Source organism: Oncorhynchus nerka, linkage group LG7, assembly GCF_034236695.1.
Source record: "Oncorhynchus nerka isolate Pitt River linkage group LG7, Oner_Uvic_2.0, whole genome shotgun sequence".
In the NCBI taxonomy this organism is placed as follows: Eukaryota; Metazoa; Chordata; class Actinopteri; order Salmoniformes; family Salmonidae; genus Oncorhynchus; species Oncorhynchus nerka.
This window is the reverse complement of record NC_088402.1, coordinates 33281606-33307220: the sequence shown is the minus strand read 5'-3', so window position 1 is coordinate 33307220 and position 25615 is coordinate 33281606. Positions and strand designations below refer to the sequence as shown.

Below are 25615 nucleotides of genomic sequence, written 5' to 3'. Positions count from 1 at the left end.
TCCTTTTTTAAACAAATATTTATTAAAATGAAACATGTTACAGGGTCTCAAAACTTGTAATGTAAAACATGGGAATAGCTCAATCGCAAACGCCTTGTGTCCTCTCTCCTCGTCTCCTTCTCAAAACCCATTGGAGGAAAAGGTCAGAGGGGCGGGACCTCTGTTTTCTTATCCAATGGATTTTGAGAAGGAGATGAGGAGAGAGGATTTGAGGAGTATGCAATTGAGATCTATCCCATGGCTCAAAAAATGTGTGGGGGGGAAGGATAAGACTTTGGAGCAATGAAAATACCCATTGACTGGCAGAGTTGCCTCAAGGCACATAACTAAAGTCCTAATGTCCCAAAGATAAATCAATCACAGAGGCATCCTTCAGCTTATCTTATGATACTTTAAATAGAATAACGCAGGAACATCAGTTATCTTACCATGTCATTTCTCCTGTGAGATTTTTTTTTGTCATCTTAAAAGGTGAAAATATTAAAATATGCAAGCGAGAGTGTAAAATATATTTAAAATGCATGAATGAGTGCAATAACACAAGATTCAAGCACCCCATGTAAAAGTAAAGGGTGAGTGGTTCTGAATCTTACTGGCTTCAATGATATCACATTTCATAAACTTCAAACAAATATTCCCCTCAATGCTAGGCAGTGGTGGAAAACGTACCCATTTGTCACATTTTAGTCAAAGTTAAGATACCTTAATAGATAATGACAAAAGTGAAAGTCACTCAGTAAAATACTACTTGAGTAAAAGTCTAAAAGTATTTGGTTTTAAATATACTTAAGTATCAAAAGTAAAAGTACAAGTCATTTCAAATTCCTTATATTAAGCAAACCAGGCAGCACTATTTTCTTGTTTTTTACATTTACAGATAGCCAGGGTCACACTCCAACACTCAGACATTATTTAGTGAGTCCGTCAGATCAGAGGCAGTAGGGATCTACTCTTGATAAATGCGGGAATTTAACCATTTTCCTGTCCTGCTAAGCATTCAAAATGTAACGATTAATTGTGGGTGTCATGGAAATTGTATGGAGTAAAAAAGTACATCATTTTCATTCGGAATGTAATGAAGTAAAATTAATGTTGTCAAAAATATAAATAGTAAAGTACAGATACCCCAAAAAACTACTTAAGTAGTACTTTAAAGTATTTTTACTTGAGTACTTTACACCACTGGTTCTAGGTCACTACAGTTTCCCATCATCGTTAAAGGTCTGATACATCTCTCTGTATCAGAGTCCAACTAGTGGAGATGTTTTTGAGAAGCCCGTAACATCTGAAAAGCCTGTCATAAATAATAATACTGTATTTGGTCATGAGTAATTGCAGAGCTGTCATGAGCAGCAGCTCCAGAATTGTAATACTGTACATGTTAAATCATTTATCAAAGAATATTGCACTGCTCCCTCACAAGAATAACAAAGGCACTTTGGACCTGCTTTAACTGGTCAAATGAATATCATGGATAAGGCACTTAATTACCCCCCAAAAATGACACCCTTCTGTTTTATGGGGTTACGACTGTACATGGTGGCTAAATGTGAATATGAAATAGTTTTGTTGAGAATACGTGACATTAAAATGACACCCTTCTGTTTTATGGGGTTACGACTGTACATGGTGGCTAAATGTGAATATGAAATAGTTTTGTTGAGAATACGTGACATTAAAATGACACCCTTCTGTTTTATGGGGTAACGACTGTACATGGTGGCTAAATGTGAATATGAAATAGTTTTGTTGAGAATACGTGACATTAAAATGACACCCTTCTGTTTTATGGGGTAACGACTGTACATGGTGGCTAAATGTGAATATGAAATAGTTTTGTTTCAGTCATCTATATAAATCAACCAGCATCAGCTCTGTATCAAAACCATACCCACTGGGCACACATCATTTCAATGTGGACAATTGGGTAATATTTGGTTGAGACGTTGATCAATGAGATTACAATCTATATTCACTCGCTCAAAAAGACAGCCGAAAGGTTGTTGAATTCCCAATGTGTTATCACTATGCTTTCAACTGTCTAAAAGCACAAGTCAATTCCAACGGAGAAACAATGTCTAGTTTTTGTTTGGTTGAGTGGTCACCTACAGTACCTTCAGAAAGTATTCACACCCCTTGACTATTTCCACGTTTTGTTACAAAGTGGGATTAAAATTGATTTGTCATTTTTTTTGGTCAACAATCTACACAATAAATACATTTATGGGAAATAAAACAGGCATCTATTTAGATAAGTATTCAATCCCCTGAGTCAATACATGTTAGAATCAACTTTGGCAACTTTGGAGACAGCAGAGTCTCCAAGATCTTTGCAAACCTGGATTGTACAATATTTGGCCTTGCATTTTAAGGTTATTGTCCTGCTGAAAGGTTGATTTGTCTCCCAGTGTCTGTTGGAATGCAGACTGAACCAGGTTTTCCTCTAGGACTTTGCCTGTGCTTAGCTCTATTCCTTTTCTTTTTATTCTAAAAAAACTCCCTAGTTCTTGCCGATGACAAGCGTACCAATAGCATGATACAGCCATCACCATGCTTGAAAATATGAAGAGTGGTACTTGGTGATGTGTTGTGTTGGATTTGCCCAAACATACGGTAATGCTCTGTATTCAGGACATTTCTTTGCCATATTTTTCAAAGTTTTACTTTATTGCCTTATTGCAAACAGTGTTTTGGAATATTTGTATTCTGTACAAGCTTCCTTCTTTTCGCTTTGTCATTTAGTTTAGAATTGTAGAGTAACTACAATGTTGCTGATCCATCCTCAGTTTTCTCCAATCACAGCCATTTAACGCTGCAACTGGTTTAAAAATCACCATTGGCCTCATGGGGAAATCCTTGAGCGGTTTCCTTCCTCTCCGGCAACTGAGTTAGGAAGGACAACTATATCTTTGTAGTGACTGGGTGTATTGATACACCATCCAAAGTGTAATTAATAACTTCACTATGCTCAAAGGTATATTCTATATCTGCTTTTTTTTTACCCATCTACCAATAGGTGCCCTTCTTCGCAAGGCGTTGGAAAACCTCTCTGGTCTTTGTCGTTGAATCGGTGCTTGAAATTCACTGCTTGACTGAGGGACCTTACAGATAACTGTGTGTGGGGTACAGAAAGGAGTCATTCAGAAATGGATTAACAGCATTATTGCACACAGAGTGAGTTCATGCAACTTACTGGACTTGCTAAGCACATATTTACTCCTGAGCTTATTTAGGCATGCGATAAAGGAGTGAATTAGCTTTTCGTTTTTATAAATTAGTTAAAATTAATAACAATTCCACTTTGACATGTGGCTTTGTGTGTAGATCAGTGATACATCTCAATGTTATCCATTTTAAATTCAGGCTGCAGTAACAAAATGTGGAAAAAGTCAAGGGTGAATAGTTTCTGAAGGCACTGTACATGTGTATCACTGGATTTAAGACCATTTAAAAGCACAACAAAGTTAAAATGGGAATACAATGTCATATGTTATTTATACAATAACTTAATGTGTTATCACTGTGCTCCATCTAATAGCACAACCAAATGACAGATTGCAGTTGAGAATACGTGACATTAATATGACATGATGCAAGTGATCAATGCTGTTTATTGTAGAAATTGTGAAGCGGTCAACAGACCTGTGATCTTGAACGTGCACTCTTTTTTACAAATAAATATACACAAAAAAATATATATAAATTTTTATATATACTGGGTTTATGTCAGACACTTCAAAACCTTGTTTCTTATGATTTTTTTGTTACTTTTTGCCATTTATGAATGTGCTATTCAATGTGCTTTAGTAGTAAAGGCCAAAATTAATAATTTATCAAAACATTTTTTTTATACCTAAAGGAGTTCTAAAATTCAAAATCAAATAGCTAAGGGATTCATAGTATGACCATCTAAAACAATTCCATATGTCAGCTTAGCGCAACCCCCCCATACATTATTAACTTTTAAATTAACTAAAAGACTCAAACCATTTGCCTATATGTATTGTCTATTTTTAGTTGAATCCTGGGTTGAATTCAAATAGCTGTTGATGACGGTCGCAAATGCTATATAGGCCTAAATAGCATCATTGATGGTATCCGATTGATAAAGTATGGTTACGTTTCCTTTGCATTGTTAAACCTACAGTAAGTACATTTATCCACAATGAAGTAGCTATCAGCAAAGTCAGAGCTAGTCAGGGGGGAAAAAGTACAAGTGTTAGTTCACAACCAACTTTTTGTGTGTGTGTGTGTGTGGGGGGGGGGGTCTGATAGTGGATATAACATTAAAGATCTGACATTGTTACAAAAAGCTACAAATGTAACATTTTATATAAATTGTGTCTTAAAAATAGGTTACCATGACATAATCCTGGTTGAAATTTCACCCTCAAAACAATTGTTTACATTGATGACTTTTTGCAAATCCAAGACATTTTACACATGCATTCCACATCACGACACAGTGACAAATTACGTTGAAACAATGTTATTTCAACCAGTTTATCCCCAGTGGATAATCCCTGAGTCAACAGGATTTAGGCTGATGAGGCTTGATGGTCTCAGGCCAATGACATCTCCAGATATCAGAAGCCTTTGAAAATATCAATTTTGTGTTTATCAGCCAGAAGCAGGGTGACGTTGTTCTCATGGTCCGCATCATGCACCCCGGTTTTGCGGAATTCGCCTCCGTGGTAATTATTTTGCCAGTAGTGGTGCCAGTTCCCATACCGGTCCGCTCCGAACCCGTACACACTCACCTAAATGATACAATACACCATTATGCAGAGATACTCATCCACCCTGGATTTGGCCATCAGTGTGCCACCCCCCCTCCCCCAAACTTGTTTGGTGCACAATGCCACTGACTACCATATGACTTATAGTCATACACATATGTGCTTTGACCCAGATAATACCATGTGCTACAGAACTGATGAGGTGGAATGTTGCTGTACTGATTGAAGCGTCTATATGGGTCCTGGTACTCTGACACATATTAGATCGACAAAAATCAAATGAATCTATTTGTGGATTTTTTTTATTTTTCTTGAAACGTACAAAACATAGGCCTATTGATAAGGGCAATGCACTAACTCTAGATGTCAGTATACAGTTACTAGAAAGTCTGCGCTTCTAACATTGACTCAGTCAAGCACTATGTAACAACTACAGGACATTGGCAGTGTGACTCGTTCAAAGACGGTTGCCCCTACCTCTGCATCACTTGGATAAACTGTATAGATTCCTGTTTTTCTACATTCAAAAGACGAATATATAAAAAGGCTGTTGACAACCAAGGCAACCATGGGTGCATTTTTATTAAACATAGCAGTTACCCTATTTCCTGAAGTCTTAAAATTAAATGTTTCATGTAAGTATATTTTCAATTTTTACTTCAAATAGATCACACTTTTTGAAAATCATGTATTAAATAATATGAAATAAATGTCATTAAAATATACATATATTTATACCTGGAGGCACATGTATCAACTTTGAAACATGTTTCTCTTTCTTTGGGCTAATGGCTTCTGCCTAGGACATGGTAATTGCCTGCAATTCACACCTTCAGTGTAGATGGAGATAATTAGCATAACACTCGGTGCTCTGCCCCTCTTTCCAGCCCAACATGTATTTGTAGAGCAGCGTTGCTGCTTGAGCCAAGTGGTGGGTAGCTAATGCAGTGTTGCACAGCGTACGGCCATTTCACCAACGCAGGCGGTGACTTCAATTCCATCGGCAGTAATTAAAAATAAAAACAATTTGGGACACTTTTTACGGCTTTAAACTCGAAGACCTCAGCACAAACTCAACGCGAACCCAGCTCATGCTTTGCAGTCACGCTCAAGGTGTATAGAACTTTGTCAGACAGCCAAATGGAAGTGTAAAGCTTGTGAAGGTGGGTGGACTCACCTTATCGCAGATGTGCACGGCAAACATTAGGCTGAGGAAGCCAGTGGAGGGATACCGGCCATGACTCTCCAGCCATGTGTCATAGACATATTTAAAGAAGGCTGGGCTGTATATCAACACCTGCAAAAAAAAAACACAAAAAAGACTTTGACCTTGTGAGAAGTTGAAATCATTAAATTGGAATGTTATGCTCCACTATAGGGTGCTATTACAGACAGAACCAAAGGTTCACTCACCCTGTTCTTGTTTGCCTTAATCCTGGACCGGACCGGAACGTATGTTCTACGGGAAGCAAAATGCATAATATAAATACTATCAAAGTATTATCACAGATACACTATATATACAAAAGTAGGTGGACACCCTTTCCAATTAGTGGATTTGGTTATTTCAGTCACATCAATTGCTGACAGGTGTATAAAATTTAACACACAGCCATGCAATCTCCATATACAAACATTGGCAGTAGAATAGACGTATTGAAGAGCTCCAGTGGCTTTCAACGTGGCCCGGTTATAGGATGCCACAGAGTCAGTTCAGCCACACAAGCGCAACACGGGGCCGCTGAGTGCTGAAGTAAGTAAAAATAGTCCGTCCTCGGTTGCAACACTCATTAGAGTTCCAAACAGCCTCTGGAAGCAACATCAGCACAATAACTGTTCGTCGGGAGCTTCATGAAATGAGTTTCTATGGCCGAGCAGCCACACAAGCCTAAGTTGCGCAGCCACACAAGCAGTATGCGCAATGACAACCGTCGGCTGGAGTGGTGTAAAGCTCGCCGCCATTGGACTCTGGAGCAGTGGAAACGTTCTCTGGAGTGATGAATCATGCATCACCATATGGCAGTTCGACGGACGAATCCAAGTTTGCCTGATGCCAGGACAACACTACCTGCCCCAATGCAAAGTGCTAACTGTAAAGTTTGGTGGTGGAGGAGGAATAATGGTCTGGAGCGGTTTTTCATGGTTCGGGCCCCTTAGTTCCAGTGAAGGGAAATCTTAATATTACAGCATACAATGACAGTCGAGACAATTCTGTGCTTCCAACTTTGTGGCAACAGTTAGGGAAGACTTTTCCTCTTTCAGTATGACAATGCCCCCGTGCACAAAGTGAGGTCCATACAGAAATGGTTCGTCGAGGTGAGTGTGGAAGAACTTGACTGGCCTGAACAGAGCCCTGACCTCAACCCCATTGAACACCTTTTGGATGAATTGAAACGTTGACTGCGAGCCAGGCCTAATCGCCCAACCTCACTAAAGCTTGTGGCTGAATGGAAGCAAGTCCCCGCAGCAATGCTCCAACATCTAGTGGAAAGCCTTCCAGGAGGCTGTTATAGCAGCAGGGGGAAGGGGGGTCCTGTCAGTATAAACCGCCATCTTTGATAAAGTTCACCTTATTTCTGAATGAAACAGAGGCACCACCAACTTTGTTTACTTTGTGGTGGCCCGTCTATCGGCATTGGCTAACAGACTACTGAATATGAGCTCCTCATGACAAACTAGTAGCCTATACCAGTAATATGTTCAGTAAAAGGTTGTCATGTCTGGAAAAGAAACCCAATTTCAGGTTAGAAAATGTTACATTTCATAGTGAATTTGTGACACTGATACTGTTTTGGTTACTGTACCAACAAACAGTTAAACCAAGTAACAGTTTGCAAACACATTGTCACATTATTTATGTTTTTATAGATGAACACAGTGACAGTCCTAACGATGAAGATGACCAGATCCAGATGCAAATAGCAGAGGCTTGTTTCCCATCAAGGTCAAGGGTCATGCATAAGATCACACACGAACATGATTTAAAACCACAGTCTTAAGATGTTCTGGGTGTGAGGTCATATAACCAATGTTGATTTGGGAATGATTTGATTTGCACCACAGGTAGGCTAGGCTGTATGAAAATAAAAGCTGCAGTGTGTAGATCCAATTATCTAAAATGTAATATACTGAACAAAAATATAAAAACGCAACAACTTCAAAGTCAATTGAATAAATTCATTAAGCCCTAATCTATCAATTTCACATGACTGGGAATACAGATATGCATGTTGGTCACAGATACCGTGACAAAAATAAAGAAAAAAGGTAGGGGCATAGATCAGAAAACCAGTGTGACCATTTGCCTCATGCAGCGTGAGTTGATCAGGCTGTTGATTATGGCCTGTGGAATGTTGTTCCACTCCTCTTCAATGGCTGTGCGAAGTTGCTGGATATTGGCACGTCAATACAGAGCATTCCAAACATGCTCAAAGGGTGACATGTCAGGTGAGTATGCAGGCCATGGAAGAAATGAGACATGTTCAGCTTCCAGGAATTGTGTACAAATCCTTGCAACATTATCATGCTGAAACATGAGGTGATGGCGGCGGATGAGTGGAATGACAATGGGCCTCAGGCTCGCATCACGGTATATCTGTGCATTCAAATTGCCATCGATAAAATGAAATTGTGTTTGTTGTCCATAGCGTATGCCTGCCCATACCATAATCCCACTGCCACCATGGGGCAATCTGTTCACGTTGACATCAGCATAGCGCTCACCCACACAACACCATACACGTGGTCGAGAGGCCTGTTGGATGTACTGTCAAATTCTCTAAAATGACATTGAGACGGCTTATGGTAGAGTAATTAACTAATTCTGGCAACAGCTCTGATGGAAATTCCTGTAATCAGCATGCCAATTGCACACTTCCTCAAAACATCTATGGCGTTGTGTGACAAAACTGCAAATTTTAGAGTGGCCTTTAATTGTCCCCAGCACAAGGTTCACCTGTGTAATGATCATGTCGTTTACAATCAGCTTTTTGATATGTCACACCTGTCAGCTGGATGGATTATCTTGGCAAAGGAGAAATGCTCACAAACAGATGTAGGCCTCCTTGCTCGCACACGCTTTTTCAGTTCTGACCACAAATTTTCAATAGGATTGAGATCAGGGTTTTGTGATGGCCACGCCAATACTTTGACTTTTTTGTTCTTAAGCCATTTTGCCACAACTTTGGAAGTATGCTTGGGGTCATTGTCCATTTGGAAGACCCATTTGCGACCAAGCTTTAACTTCCTGACTGATGTCTTGAGAAGTTGCTTCAATATATCCACATCATTTTCCTTCTCATGATGCCATCTATTTCGTGAAGTGCACCAGTCCCTCCTGCAGCAAAGCACCCCCACAACATGATACTGCCACCCCCGTGCTTCCAGGTTGGGATGGTGTTCTTCGACTTGCAAGTCTCCCCCTTTTTCCTCCAAACATAACGATGGTCATTATGGCCAAGCAGTTCTATTTTTGTTTCTTCAGACCAGAGGACATTTCTCCAAAAAGTCCCCATGTGCAGTCGCAAACCATAGTATGGCTTTTCTATGGCGGTTTTGGAGCAGTGGCTACTTTTCTGTGCGGCCTTTCAGGTTATGTCGATATAGGACTCGTTTTACTGTGGATATAGATACTTTTGTATCTTCACAAGGTCCTTTGCTGTTGTTCTGGGATTGATTTGCACTTTTCGCAGCAAAGTATGTTCATCTCTAGGAGACAGAACGAGTCTCCTTCCTGAGCGGTATGACGGCTGCGTGGTCCCATGGTGTTTATACCTGCGTACTATTGTTTGTACAGATGAATGTGGTACCATCAGGCATTTGGAAATTGCTCCCAAGGAACCAGACTTGTGGAGGTCTACAATTTATTTTCTAAAGTCTTGGCTGAATTCTTTTGATTTTCCCATGATGTCAAGCAAAGAGGCACGGAGTTTGAAGGTAGACCTTGAAATACATCCACAGATACACCTCCAATTGACTCAAATGATGTGAATTAGTGTATCAGAAGCTTCTAAAGCCATGACATTTTCTGGAATTTTCCAAGCTGTTGAAGGCACAGTCAACTTAGTGTGCGTCAACTTCTGACCCACTGGAATTGTGATACAGTGAATTATGAGTGAAATAATCTGTCTGTAAACAATTGTTGGAAAAATTACTTGTCATGCACAAAGTAGATGTCCTAACCAACTTGCCAAAACTATAGTTTGTTAACAAGAAATTTGTGGAGTGGTTGAAAAATGTGTTTTAATGATTCCAACCTAAGTGTATATAAACTTCCGACTTCAACTGTATGTATGTATGTACCCCAATTCCGTGATATCCAAATTGGTAGTTACAGTCTTGTCCCGGCGCTGCAACTCCCGTACGGACTCGAGAGAGGCGAAGGTCGAGAGCCATGCGTCCTCCGAAACACAACCCTGCCAAGCCACACTGCTTCTTGACACACTGCTCACTTAACCCGGTATCCATCCGCACCAGTGTGTCAGAGGAAACACCATACAACTGGCGACCGTGTCAGCGTGCATGCACCTGGCCCGCCATAGGAGCAGCTAGAGCCTGATGGGACAAGGACATTATGGCCAGCCAAACCATCCCCTAACAAAGCTAAGCCAATTGTGTGTCGCCTCATGTGTTTCCCGGTCGTGGCCGGCTGCAACACAGCCCGCGATTGAACCCGAATCGGTAGTGATGCCTCAAGCACTGCAGTGCCTTAGACCGCTGCGCCACTCGGGAGGCCTTACCCTTAACATTATTAAGCTACCCAGATACTCAGGACTGCTCTGGGACCAGAAATTAGCCCTGGCTTTTCTAACACACCGGCCCATTCTTTCCCCTTGAGGCCCCCACACTGGCTTAGTTCTTCCTTGAAGCCCCCAAGACCGTAATCATGTTGCGCAGAAAATCCAAGTTAGACAGGCCAAATTGGCTAAAAATGGACCAACCCATCTGGCATTTACCCCAAATGCCAGATACTCAAGGTGCCAGTAAAGACACAGGAGAGGAGTGGGGGTTTTAAGACTTAAAAGCCGGACCTAAATAGTTTGCAGAAACTCTCCCTCTGGTTCTCTAGTATGGGAAGACTGAAACCTCTTTGTTCCAGTCTCTTTTCCGCCAAAACGTTTACATCAATAAAAGGAGAACATTATTCCTGACATCCAAATGCTAAGACTGGTCGATGGGGATCTAAAGAATAATTATGTCATATTGTTTGTTATTTTGTGATGTCATTAAGGATGGTATAACAAAGTAACTGTCACTCTGAAAGTGTAGGTATTCTGTATCAACTTTACATCTAAATATTGTATAAAATATATTAAATATGAGAATACTTTTGTGATGATAGCAATGTGATTTTGACCTTCTAAATTAGATCGTTTTTCATATAAACTTGTGCCCAGTCAGTAACCATGCCCAAGTGAGCACAGACATTGTGTTGGCACGATGGAATGTCCCCTTTTTACCAGAGGATAAAAGCCTTGGTAGCGAAATTTACATTAGACCAAGCAGACGGACAGTGTAAGCCGGACGTCATGAATGGTTAAAACTACAACACCAGAAAGAGTGGAGCGGTGGCTACACGGCTGAAAATGGTGAGACCAGTACATTGTCGGGTTAATACTGGCGTGTAGTGTACGGGAGCTGAACCCTGAATATTCAATCATTGAGACCACTACGAAACCAAAAGACGTGAGACCGTGGTCTACACGTAGAAATGGTTAGAAACTCTGAAGCTCTCAACCTCAACAAGAGTGAAGATGATAAAGACTAGACCAGAACATTCACAGTCTGCAGCTGTGCATGCAAAAGTGGTCCTAGAACTTTGACTCAAAGACACGAGGTGGGAAGGAAGAATCCCTCTCAGACAACCGTTGGTACATCTGAGATATCTATTCTAACAAACACTTTCCTACCAGAGCAGCTCTACAACTAAGGACATTGTGACCTCTGGTGGACAACCAGAGCCTTACATCGATCCACTCCCCATAGACGGATCGATTGAAGAAAGACATCTACGCGTAAATATATACATTTATATAACGCATTTCCTATCAGAATGAGCGGTGGTTCATGTGCAAAGTATTACTATTCCTTTGAGCGTAGGTTCCAAACGTAACAATGATAAGTTGAATTTATGTCTCTCCCTTTCCCTTTCTATTGACCCCTCCCTTTTTTAACCAAGCAGTGATGCTTTTGTTCGTCCACTAGGGACCTGTTTTCATTGTATTACATCTAATCAATAATCTATTTTTTTAATTTTTTTATTTATCTGTTAATTTTACCAGGTAAAGTTGACTGAGAACACGTTCTCATTTACAGCAACAACCTGGGGAATAGTTACAGGGGAGAGGAGGGGGATGAATGAGACAATTGTAAACTGGGGATTATTAGGTGACCCTGATGGTTTGAGGGCCAGATTGGGAATTTAGCCAGGACACCGGGGTTGACACCGGGGTTAACACCCCTACTCTTACGATAAGTGCCATGGGATCTTTAATGACCTCAGAAAGTCAGGACACCCATTTAACGTCCCATCCGAAAGACCGCACCCTGCACAGGGCCCTTCACAGGGCACTGCCCTGGGGCATTGGGATATTTTTTAGACCAGAGTGCCTCCTATTTGCCCTCCAACACCAATTCCAGCAGCATCTGGTCTCCCATCCAGGGACTGACCAGGACCAACCCTGCTTAGCTTCAGAAGCAAGCCAGCAGTGGTATGCAGGGTGGTATGCCGTGTGTATGTATGTATTCTGTTTAATTATTTAGTTAGAAAATAAATAATTAAGCCAATTTGTGTATTGCTGATTCATCAATAAAGTTAGGGTTGTTGCAGATAGCAAAGAGTATGTGATGTTCAGAATGAGACTGCTATTAGGTAATGATTCATAATTGACTGCTAATAATTGACTGTTTAGAGTTTAATTCGTTAAACAACTTTTCGCATGGTGCCCCATATTCCATATTCCTAATGAGTTAATTGTGACATGATTAATTTAGTCGAGTAACAATTAAAAACAGTTGATAAAATAAATAACAGTCATCAGATTAATGATAGTCATGTCACAACAGAAAGTTTACACAGCTTGAAGGATAAATGATTCCGGACCTCAGTGATGAGAACATTGTTTATACTTTCATCTTTGCAGACAATTCCACAGGCGTCAACTACAGTTTCTATTGAAGGTTTGCTAAGGAGCACTTACATACTTTCTGTGAACGTATAGAGCATATTTATTGATCACTCACTCTTCGATGGAGCCGGTGGTCAAGGCACTGGTGATCCATTGCAGGTCCAGAGTCTTGAAGGGGATGAGCAGAAGAATGGTGGTGTTGTCCAGATCTATAGCGCTCTCTGGGTACATGACGTGATGTGTAGTCCGGCTCCCAACATCCTCCTCAAAGCCAGAGGTAGGAGCCATGTTCATTCTGCAGGAGCAGGGTTACGGTTAAGGTAGTATATTCTGCAATATAACATATGGAGCAGAACACTGGTGGGTGTTGTCCAGATCTATGGTGCTCTCTGGGTACATGATGTGATGCGCAGTCCAGCTCCCAACATCCTCCTCAAAGCCAGAGGTAGGAGCCATGTTCATTATGCAGGGTTACGGTTAAGGTAGTATCTTCTGCAATATAACATATAAATGAATCTACTTCCACATACTAATCAACATAGCTGTTTTGAGGGTGGGATGCCTGGAGGTTAAAAAAAACTTGAATTTGTATCTAAATTAAATGTAGTTCATTTGGAATGTGAACATGGTGATGAATCATGTGGCAGTCTGTGGCATTCCTGCTTCTCCACATGATCATACAGTTCATATGTGTCCCAGTAACAGTGAGTGCATTGAGGGGAAAGCTGTGATTCTGCCTGTTCTAGTTAGTTCTGCAGAGAGGATCTCTCTCCCTCTCTGTATGTTTGTGTGTTAAGTGAGTGTGGGATGAGCAGTATAATCCATTTCAGCCAAGGACTTTCCTCCTCATTTACACATTGATAGTTGGTCTGGTTCCTCATTGAAAAACCGTGCAGAAATCAAATCTAAAGCTGGACTTATATGTTGACTGCATGAACTTTACAAAAACCATGTGATCAAAGGTCATGCAGTTAATAAATAAGTTGCTTTCAAGTCGCTTCTCACCAACTGCTCCATGCAGCCATTACCTGAATTGTGCGATGCACCATTTGTCAACCAATTATTAGGCTTCTTTTGCTTAACCCACACGGACTTGACCAAAAGTGACAAACAGGAACCAACTTTGCCGCAATTCTACATGGGGTACAAATGAAAGTGATGAGACAAATTAATTGTAGCCTATACATGTTATGTTTTGTTTGATATGGGGGTAAAGGAACCTCACTGCTCGAACAAACCCAATCTTATTTGAATGTATTGGCCAGTCCCTCCAGGATTCCGTGATATCAAAATGTTTAGCAAAATCAACAATTCCTTGCTAATTTTACCATTCACTGCACTATTTCAGCAAAAAAAACAGTCATCGCATAAAACTGACCCATCGCTGTAATACAAAGAGAGCTCATAATTGACCAATCATTGCACATTTATCGCATGTGGTTCCATCAAGCCACACGTAAACAAACTTTTTCCCCTCATCAGCGCCTTTCCGCAACAAGTTTGCCAAAATCGTTGCACATTGCTATGCAAAATTGCATAATTGCCTCTGCAAAATCAAGCATTTTTTCCTGCAAATATCACAACAAATCCCAGCGAAATCTTGGAGGGAATGGTTGGAAGTTGGTAAATAAACTGAAAAGGTTCATACCCCCACCTATGTGCTGGAGTGTGTCTAGTCTCACCACGTTTAAAACCAAGGGCTATTAACTGCCACCTGCAGGTAGCCTTCCCTGTAGTCAATGACCAAAAGCGCACTCTTTGTCCTCATGGGTGGAATGTTAATTAATAAAGATTTCAGAAAATCCTGTGTTTCTATGGCAAACAGTTTTGTTATATTTCAGTCTTCTGTGATGTATATAAAGTGTAATATTTGTATGCAAACTCAATTTCAAATTTAAACTACATCTTTTATAAGATGGTGTCTTTTATAAGTTCATAACAATGTGTGTGAGGTATATACTTTTGTTTCAAAATAGATTTATTTAAGACTACCAAAAATCACTGTGGCCCTAATTTAGCCCACTGCAATAAAAGGTTTTAAAGGAACGTTTTCTCAGGAGTACATTTCATTAGCTGACCCCTGCTGACCCCTTCTCAAACAAAAAACAAGCTTGCTCAGTCACCTGATGATGACATCACTGGAGTCGATGAGGGGTCCGTAGCGGGAGCCCTTGAGGTTCCCAGAATTCCCCACCACAGCACAGGTCCTACAGCGCTCAGGCCCCGCGTCCTTGTAGAGGTTATCATTATCAGGGATGACCTGGAACAACTTCTCCACCACCTCGCTGAAGTCGGCCGGGTCCTTATGATCCTGCAAGCGCTGGAGAGAGACGGAAACCGTGTGTCTTCAACCACTCTGGACAGCAGAGACAGAAGAGGTAGACACACAGCATAGACAGCCCAGCTACCACAATGTTCTGAGAACCATATGTTGCTTGGTGAGAGCATGGTTGTCCTATGGTTATTTTGCATACAACCTTCCCATAACGTTTCCTCATGGTTCTATTTAAACTCATGTTCTCAGAATGATCAGAAAACGTTAAGAAACAGCATTTTTCTGTGGGAATTCCAGGATTTCAGCATAATGTTTTCTGCAGATTTCCTCATCATTCTATTTAAGGTCATGTTCAAGAAAACTCAATAAAAACCACAAAACATTTGTTCTAAAATGTTATTTAAAAACATATACATTCTATTTTCAGCATCAAAAAATAATCCTATTAAAGGGATACTTTGTGATTTTGGTAATGAGGCACTGTATCTACTTCCCCAGAGTCAGATGAACTCATGGATACCATTTTTACATCTGCGTGCATTTTGAAGGAAGTTGCTAACTAGCACAATAGCGCAATAACTAGCGCAATGACTGGAAATCTGCTAGCAGATACCCATAGACTTCCAGTCATTGAGCCAAAACTACCTCTGTAGTAGCCGATGCTCTTATCCAGAGCAACTTACAAGTGCCTTGCTCAATAGCACATCAGATTTTTCACCTAGTTGGCTCTGGGATTTGGCCAACAATTTTTGTTGTTGTTGAATTTTACCCCTTTTTCTCCCAATTTCGTGGGGAGAAATTGTTAGTAGTTACTATCTTGTCTCATCGCTACAACTCCCGTACGGGCTCGGGAGAGACGAAGGTCGAAAGCCATGCGTCCTCCGAAACACAACCCAACCAAGCCGCACTGCTTCTTAACACAGCGCGCATCCATCCCGGAAGCCAGCCACACCAATGTGTTGGAGGAAACACTGTGCACCTGGCGACCTGGTTGGTGTGCACTGCACCCGCCCGCTACAGGAGTCGCTGGTGCGCGATGAGACAAGGATATCCCTACCGGCCAAACCCTCCCTAACCCGGACGTCGCTAAGCCAATTGTGCGTCGCCCCACGGACCTCCCGGTCGTGACCGGCTGCGACAGAGCCTGGGCACGAACCCAGAGTCTCTGGTGGCACAGCTAGCACTGTGATGCAGTGCCCTAGACCACTGCGCTACCTGGGAAGCCCCTGGCCCAACACTCTTAACTGCTTGGCTACAGGACGCAGAAACATACAAACGGTATCCACTGCTTCATCTGACTCTGGGGAAGTAGGTAAAGGGCTTCATTGTCGAAATCCCGAGGTATCCCTTAAAGTATGTTCAGTTGTGTTGGCCATGCCCACTAATTGGATCTTAATGAGTGCTTGTTTCCTTTGAAATAGAGTCTGTTTGAATAGACTAAAATTACCAGCTTTTGTGGAGCAGTGGATTCATTCAATGGATAGACAGCAGAAGATCATAGGTTTGAATCTGGGGCAATGCAACAATAAAAAAAGTTCACATATTTAATGCCTAAGCAAATTAATTTCAACTAACCTATAACTATCAATATGGTGACAGATTAGGTTAAAAAATAGAAATGTCTCTGAAAGACTGAGCAAAAGGGAGTAGAAGTTTTTTTCCCTCTGTTTATTGAATCTAGACATTTCTAGCAGTGTTAAATGGTATTCATTCAGTTCTTTCTGGTGCAATTTTAGCCACCTCATAATAAAGCATAGCTGACTAGCAGATGGCATTGTTAAGAAAACAAAGTTAATTGCGTTGGTACGTGCATATCATTAATAATGTAGTCATGGACACATTGTTTTCTTCCTTGTCCTGATTATCATTAGGATGGGTTGCCTGATGTGACTGAACCAAACTCACCTCTGATTACTCACCTGTAAGTCTCAGAACAGCTCATCTGCCATCACATGTACATGTACATGTCAGTCAGCAGACTGTCCCTACAGGTCAGAGGGTAGACTAACCCAAACTCTAACCCTTGCTTTATGTCCACATCCCGGTTCAACTAACCCTTGCCTCAACCCTAAACCTAACCCTTGATTCATGTCCACAACCCAGTTCAACCCTAACCCTAGTACAAGCTCAATCCTAACCCTTGCAGTAGTAACATCTCACCTGCCACCAGCGGTATGTGTCGTTAGTCAGCAGGCTGTTCCTCCTAGACAGCAGAGGGTGGACTGACAGGTTGAACCGCTCAGTGAACCAGGGGTCGTCTTCCAGCTCTGTCATACACTGTCGACAGCCACACTGGCCATTAGAGAAGAAGCTATCCGACTTGTGTATGGCATATTTGAAGAAGTACAGAGAGGGATCTCTCAAAGTGAAACAGAAGAGGAACATGGTGAAAGTTACAATAAAGGCTAACACAGTAAATGCCCTGAAGTTCTTCTGCATCGATAGATACATGGTGTAGTGGTAGACAAAAATGAAATTTTCAGGGAAGCGGAGGGAAGGGAAAAACAGAGAAGCCCCTTATTGAAAATTCAGATTTCCAAGGGATGTCTGAGAATAATTCCTCCCCTGGAGATTTCTTGGCTATAACAGGATGAACACTGGGTTCCTCTGATGAACAGAAACAGGCCGTGTCTTCATCACAATTACAGGCTCCACTTCAAGCCGTTGGAAAACAACATCTCAGTAAAAATGTGACCAGAATACTAGCGCCTTATATTTTGTAGGGAAAGCCTTGGCCTTCTATAGAAAATGTTTTGGTCAGACAAAAATCACTCCATTGAAATCCATAGATGAGGAATCCTTGTACATGTCCATTATTCGTCTGCTGACCAATAGTATGGTAATTCCACTGTGGTACACAATCCAGGATGGTCCTGTCAACTTAACAATGGCCAGATAACTACATCTATCTGCTCTTCTGCTGTTGACAGCGTGACGACAGTGACAGGGGCGTCTAGCATTCACTGCCTGTACAGTCAATCATCCACCTAGAAGGCAAACAAGACATTTAAAACAAATACACACTGCTGGGTAAATTAACGATCATATGTGCTAAAACAGCATTCAACTTGAAGAATTCCCAGAACCAACTCTAGCTTTGTACTAAAAAAACAGAGAAGCAGGAAGACCTCCTGGGATCTACTTCCACATAGAAGGACAGAGCTCCACTATGCAGCAGGCTGGGTTTACTGTTAACATGTCACAGAATTGTTCACATTCAGCCAAGGCAAGTCTATAGCCACATTCCACACAGAAATCTCTCGTCAAAATGTAGGCAGAGTTGATCAAATAAGGGGTTAGCAGAAAAACATACTAACTTCCCATTTTTGATCATTACAAATCTGTGTCATGTCAATTTAGTGCAGATCTCCAATACAAAAGGGACACAGACCAGAGGCTGGGGGTGTTTAAATGATTTTATTTTTAAAACTAGGAATCTACCAGGAAACCCTGGGTCTGCCCTGCAGGGAGACAGAGGAGCAGGGGTTGTGAAGGGTGTCTGGGAGAGATGAAGATAATGGAATGGAGGAATGTCTGAGGCTGTGTGGGAGGGATCGTAATCGTTCTGTGGACGGGTTAATCTGAGAAAAACATCACCCTCTCATAATCACATCTGAACTGTCGGCCATGGCACATATCCACATCACCTCTAATGTGTAAACAGTAGGCCTATCGTGCTACTGCTACTCGGAGTCATAAGTCTTTGTAAGACATATAGGTATAATTCAACATCTAAAATGTGTGACTTCTCATTTGAACTTCCATTAGATGTGTATTTGGAACATGAATTTGACAGGTGTGTGTGTTTGAGTGAGAGAGAACGTGTGTGGTGTGTGTATGAAAGTGCGTATGTGTGTGTGGTGGGGTTAATGCACACTAATGTAAGATGTGGCATATTAAACTCAGGGAGCCCTTGGAGACATAAGGCCAAGTACTGTAGATGACAGACTGAACAGGCTGTATGGTACAACAGGGGAAGGAAGGAAGGAAGGGAGGGAGGGGGGGTTGCAAGTGAAGAAAATAAAGAAATAAGGGAGAGCGAGCGAGCAGGAGAGGGAGGAAAAGTATGACGGCTGAGGAGTTACAGGTTCTTTTCTAATCTCAGGTTTATACAAGTCATCAACTTTACAGGATGGCGCAACAGATAAGTTGTGTTCCGAGAGATTGCTTATTCCTTTCCTGCTTCCTCTGAGCAAGTTCAGCTCTCAAACTTCTGCAGAGTTGAGTTCTTGAATCACATTTGTATTACTTGTTTGACAGCACATCTGTACTGTAAAGGACATTCTAGCTAGAAAAATAACCCCATCAAAAAATAAAGCTATTACACACTCTGTAGTGAGTTTCCTCACCTCAAAGAAATTACAATCAGATTTATGAGATTCTATTACACAGTCATTTACAAGACTGATCAGGTCATTTTTACATTGAGTCAAAATTCCAGTGCTTTCTGCTTGATAGCAAATTCTAATTGTGTCAGTTTGAGGAATAGTAAGCATTTCCCAAAGTTAAAGCTTTTAGACCTAAAAATATGTCAGACTTCCAACAAGCTATCAAGGCTTTTTTCCCCAGTGGTGGAAAAAGTACCCAAAGGTCATACTTGAATAAAAGTAAAGATACCTTAATAGAAAATGACTCAAGTAACAGTAAAAATCCCCTAGTAAAATACCACTTGAGTTAAAGTATTTGGTTTTACATTTACTTAAGTATATTAACATGTACTTTTGATACTTAAAATTAAGTGCCAAAAGTATAAATAATTTAAAATTCCTTATATTATGCAAACCAGGCTTCACCATTTTGTTGTTTTTCAGCCAGGGGCACACTCCAACATAATTTACAAACAAAGCATGTGTGTTTAGTGAGTCTGCCAGATCAGAGGCAGTAGGGAAGACCAGGGATGTGAGAATTGGACCATTTTCCTGTCCTGCAAAGCATTCAAAATGTAAGGAGTACTTTTGGTTGTCAGGGAAAATTATGGAGTAGAAAGTACATTATTTTTCTTCAGGAATGTAGTGAATAAAAAGTTGTAAAAATATAAATAGTAAAGTACAGATATAAAAAAAAATGCAAATGTGGAAGCACTACTATGGACTATAATGGAGACGCACTCAGCCTTGGACACAGGATAACATGGATGTTTCCGATTGATTTTTGGGAGCGGACTAGAGAACACTTCTCATTTTAGAGAGCGGTAGTAAAACAGTTATCCCACTGGTTAAAAATATACGTTATTCTCATCAGACTGACGTTAACCGTCAATGTACACCGTTTATTTTCACTTTAACCAGAATTAAACCACAGGTCAACATAATGTCACGGGTTAGAGCAATTCATGTTGAATTTACATGTGTTCGCAACTCAAAATTAGAAGTTAATTTGAAGTGTCATGAGGTTCTTACCCAGAAAGGGGGAGTATGCTCGGTGTTGGCAGAACTTGGCTGGTGGAAGGTAGAACCACCATGTGCCACATGAGCGCTCCTTTCGTAAATGTTGTTGTGACCTACGCTTGACTTTTTACCCCCAAGCTCTGACACACATACACGCATACATAATGACTGAGATAAGTGGGTGTCCCACCTAACTATTGTAACGAACCTGTAAGGCCACCGAAACTCGCACGTCGTTTGTTGACTAGCGTAAACAGTCTAGGACACTGATTTCCCATGAAATAATCTAGTTGTATTTTGTTTGGATGAACACAGACAACGCACTCCAGGAGTGACCCGCCGCACAAATCCCCTTCCCAAAAACTCTCCCTCAGCATGCCCCAGCATCCGCACATACAGCAACTAATTTGTACAATATTGTGATAGGGTGAGAGACTTTCCAATGTGTTACGCTAACTGTAAATCGCTCTCGTCTGCTAAATGACTAAAATGTAGACGTTGTAAACTCCTCAGTGGTATTGTGCTCCATACAAATAAAAACCTGTCAAAAACGATTTTAAGAAAAAAAAAGTGTTTCTGGCTCACTCACTCTCCGGTCACACCAGAGCTAATACAGCTCTAAAGATATACAAATGACTGACCTGGTTCAAGTGGTTTTTTAAACGCCCGTTGAAATATGCAGCTTCTTTGAGTCCAACAGCACAGCAGGTGTTTAGAGGAACTGCACAATGAGCGAGTAAATCGATGTGCGAGAGCAGAATTCGAGTTTAAGAATTGACATCAACTCGGGCCGCCACCCCTATGACGTGTTTATAGTGACATTCATGTGACAACTCTGACTCTAACGCCATAACCTATTGGGCAAAATTTGAACACATGTAAAAAAAAAATAAAAAAAAACTTTTAAAAAAATTCAACAAAATTGGGAACACTTTGCAATGGCCGGTGTTTGGGAATTACCCAAGAGCATTGCGCAATACAGTGTTTCTTGGTCCACAAATACACCCAACAGTATACTTTTGTATTGTAACCCTGGACAACTGGTTCAAACACAACTGGTTCAACGTGTCAACTAATCATCAAGCCCTCAATGAGTTGAATGAGGTGTGTTTGTCAATGGCTACCACGAACCGTGTACTGTTAGGGGTACTCGAGGGCCGGGGTTGGAAAAACTGGTGTAAAGCTTTCATAATGATTGGTGTCGTAATTACAGCCACATAGCTATATGGTTTTGTTAAGATTCCCATTGGCGACAGTTAGTCTTTACTGGGGTCCGATACATAACGAAAATGACACTACAGACAAAATACTTTGCGATTTACATACGTAAAAAAACAAAAACATGTGGTGTGTGTGCTTTTATCAGTTACACATGCACGTCAGTACATATACACAAAAAATATATATCACATGGGGGAGTGGCGTGAGGTTTTGCTTGATTTGTTTTTAAAATCTGGTTGGCTGTTCACAATGGATAGGCTACCATACAACGATGAAGGAACAAGTGCAGCAACATTCATTGCTTAATAACAGGTATTTAGGTAACACCTTGAGCAAGAAAGGGTTCTGAGTGACAGAACATTATGATTGAATTCTACCCGAGGGTTGCAAAACCGTAGGTATGTACTGTAATGTTTGTGGGAGTTTAGCACGCTAGTACACGCTAGTATTCCATGACGTTAGTATGAAGTCATATAGTTTGTCCCCTGATATAAACTAAAAGGATGTGTCTTAATCAGGACGTGAAACCATGACTGTATACGATGAGTAACTGATAATAACAATGTACTATATAGGAAATTCTACCAAATGTGGAAGCTTTTCTTCAATTATGAAGAGCCTGCAATTTCCTTCTACTCTGCAGTAAATTGCCTGTATTCGATAGTTTTTTTTTTTTAAATGTACCTTTGTGTTTTGTTTTAGCATGACTTACTACAGTGTCCTTGTTTATTTTGAAGACCAATTGTGTTTTTTTTTTGTTTGTTTTTTTGAGTGTATGTTATGCTGTTGCTAACATTATGTATACTTTACATTTCAAATGGATCTATACATTCCTACCTCCCTAAAACATTTCCCCCGTATTATATTGGATGTAACATATCATCTACCAACTCAGCCTTATTGTTAGAGTATCTGCTCTGGGATTGGGAGTTCGATCCTTGGCCGAGTCATACGAAAAGACTGTTGTTACAGCATTTGTTGTCCATCTAATTGGTTTGTAATGTTGCAAAATACATCTTGGGAATGTTCTAAGGAAAGTCATGAAAACAGCAACCTCCCCTCTATGGCAAGGCAATACAGTAACATGTTGTGCTTAGCAACATTTTCTTCTCCTAGTAGTGAACCCACTGCTCTCCTAGGTTGCTTCCTTTACGAACTTTATTTTCTATATACTGCACTACTTTTGTTAGGGCTCTAATCAAAGTAGTGCACTATATAGGTAATAGGGTGCCATTTAGGACACAACCCTCCTAATGGGTAGGATGTTTTTTCTCTGTGTGTTCTGTGTATGTGGTCTGAGATGGAGAAAACACATGGTAGTACAGCCCAGGGGCCAAACCATGGGGCCCAACACCGCTGTAGCCTAACTCCACAGGGGCAATCTACAACAACACTAAGGCCCTCCACAATAGCAATGGACTAATCCATTCAGGACGTTTCCCCCATTGCACCCATTGTAACTGACAGTTAGACTTACAGGTTATGTCGTTGTCTTTTGTTTGAATTGTTTACGTGTCCGCTGTGCGGGGGAAATGATAATACAAGCGGAACTACGTAGCTAATACTGTTGTAACGGGGATCCTTATTGTAGCAACACACTTTTGGAGGGAAGGCAATCCTGCGCTGCGTTAGCTAAGTTTTCATGTCATCGGGTGTAGTTCATAAAGGTTGAAGAGTGTATGTTAGGATAAAGTGTGAATTCATCCCAGGAATAATAAGTGTGAAGTTTGATTTCCTCCCTTCTGTAATAAGCAGCCAATGAGGTATTTTTTCCTTTATTCATGTGTTTAATCTGAACCCGTTATAACGCCGGTTAAACTGTTATGTATGTAAGCACTTCAGAGTTATACCAAGCTAATAAGTCACTCGTAAGATAAGGTTGTAAGAGTGTGCTTAACTGTATTTTTCATTTACTTTATAGTTCTCACGGAAGGTGATAATTCTGACTAAAACTACAGAATAAAGCCGCCAGTTAAAATCAAGGAACGGTTGTGCTCGTGGTTACTGAAGGGAGCTACACCCATAGGGATTCCACCTTCAGCTTCCTTAGTCTGACTTCTGAAATCCTTCACCCCCCAATAGTCATTAGATATTTAGAAAGGGGGCTCTGCCAAATACGTATTATCAATCATAATCTGGTTCTAGTGTAAAACTAAAACTACACAACAGTTAAACTAAACTACTTGACTATTTCTACTTTTTCAAACCTAAAGCTTCAGTTAGTCAGGTATGATTTATACAGTAAGAGGAATGAACAATGGCCAGAGGCAAAAGAGATGAGAAATTATTAGGTTTCTGTCCTAAAATGGTACACTATTCCTTTAGTGCACTACTTGACCAAAACCTTTAGAGGCCTATGGATTCAGACCCAGACAGAAAGCTCCCTACTGAGTTTTTGGGGTGAAAAGACAAACATTCATTGTCATAGAGAACAAAGACGACGACTCCACAATGTCATTATACCATATCCTTCAACATTCGCTCTGTTTTATTCAAGACAAAACCAAACAATGGCAGATCTTCCAAACACAAACAGACAGGTTATGCTTGTAACCTGCAGCATATATCACACCCAATATTCAGATCAGATGGATGCCATTCTTGTTGCTTAGAGACTCTGATGTAATACATACATTATTCTGATGGGTGTCACCAACACATAACACGTACCAGCCATGTGAGTTGAACTAGTCTCACAAAACAAAAAGAATGTTGTGACCATTATGAAGAGCTGAGATCTGAGAGAGAACTCCTAATTAACACCACACCTCTGAGGCATGACAATTAGCCTTTTTCAAACAAACCTACCAACAGAAAACAGGACAGAGAGGTGGAAGACGGACACAGTTGGGAGCACTAGGACATAGTTTCAAGTTTCAAAGTTTATTCGCCACTTGGACAGGATACAACAGGTGTAAAACAATACAGATAAATTATTACCTTGAGAGCTCTTTCCCAACAAGGCAGTGATAATAATAATAAAAATAAAATGACACACAAGATGAGAGTTAAAGAAACACGAGAATACACGTACATACAGGTTAGTACCAGTACCTTATTTAATGTGCAGGGTTACTGGAGTGGTTCAAGGGGTTTTATACATACAACATGACTTGTAGTAGGATATACACTGAGTGTACAAAACATTAGGAACACCTGCTCTTTCCATGACTTAGACTGACCAGATGAATCCAGGTGAAAGCTATGATCCCTTATTGATGTCACTTGTTAAATCCACTTCAATCAGTGTAGATGAAGGGGAGGAGACCGGTTAAAGAAGGATTTTTAAGCCTTGAGACATGTATTGTGTATATGTGCCATTCAGAGGGTGAATGGGAAAGACAAAATATTTAAGTGCCTTTGAACGGAGTATAGTAGTAGGTGACAGGCGTACCGGTTTTAGTGTGTCAAGAACTGCAACGCTGCTGAATTTTTCAAACTCAACAGTTTCTCCTGTGTATCAAGAATGGTCCACTACCCAAACGACATCCAGCCAATTTTATACAACCATGGGAAGCATTGGAGTCAACATTGGCCAGCATCCCTGTGGAACAGTTTCGACACCTTGTAGAGTTCCTTCCCCGAGGAGCTGAGGCTGTTCTGAGGGCAAAAGGGGTGCAACTCAATATTAGGAAGTTGTTGCTAATATTTGGTACGCTCAGTGTACATGTAAACAGGAGAAATAGTGACCAGTAGCAGGATAAATAGATAAAACATTAATGGTAATGGTAATCAATTATCAATGGACAGCAGTGTAATGGAATAATACATCTAATCAATAATCATTTTAGCAGAAGCGTAGGTTGTGTCTGAGTAGGTGGAGACCTGTGGATGGGCATAGAGTCAGTGTGGATAGGCTGTGGGAGA

The 25615-nt window shown here is 40.8% G+C and overlaps 1 protein-coding gene across 2 annotated transcripts; it reads right to left on the bottom strand.

Annotated features, from left to right (window-relative positions):
- On the bottom strand, positions 1–21315 carry LOC115131480 (CMP-N-acetylneuraminate-beta-galactosamide-alpha-2,3-sialyltransferase 1-like). 2 transcript variants are annotated; one of them, XM_029663235.2, is made up of 7 exons: positions 21169–21315; positions 17301–18127; positions 14989–15185; positions 12981–13160; positions 6153–6198; positions 5917–6036; positions 1–4760 (listed from the first exon to the last, which is right to left on the bottom strand). In XM_029663235.2, the coding sequence occupies exons 2-7, from the start codon at positions 17589–17591 to the stop codon at positions 4587–4589; spliced, it is 1008 nt and encodes a 335-aa protein (XP_029519095.2). In that variant the 5' UTR covers positions 17592–18127; positions 21169–21315; the 3' UTR covers positions 1–4586. The 2 variants fall into 2 exon arrangements, with proteins under 2 accessions (XP_029519095.2, XP_029519097.2); XM_029663237.2 differs by lacking the exon at positions 21169–21315 and adding an exon at positions 20540–21109.
- Between the last annotated feature and the right edge of the window lie 4300 nt (positions 21316–25615).

What these genes read in the sequence shown, in the direction of transcription:
- LOC115131480 (XM_029663235.2), bottom strand. Translation starts at nt 17,591, where the DNA reads ATGTATCTATCGATGCAGAAGAACTTCAGGGCATTTACTGTGTTAGCC. An exon ending in TCCAGTGATGTCATCATCAG is followed by an intron (nt 13,161 to 14,988) that starts GTGACTGAGCAA and finishes CTGCTCCTGCAG; the next exon opens with AATGAACATGGCTCCTACCT. An exon ending in ACCACCGGCTCCATCGAAGA is followed by an intron (nt 6,199 to 12,980) that starts GTGAGTGATCAA and finishes TGCTTCCCGTAG; the next exon opens with AACATACGTTCCGGTCCGGT.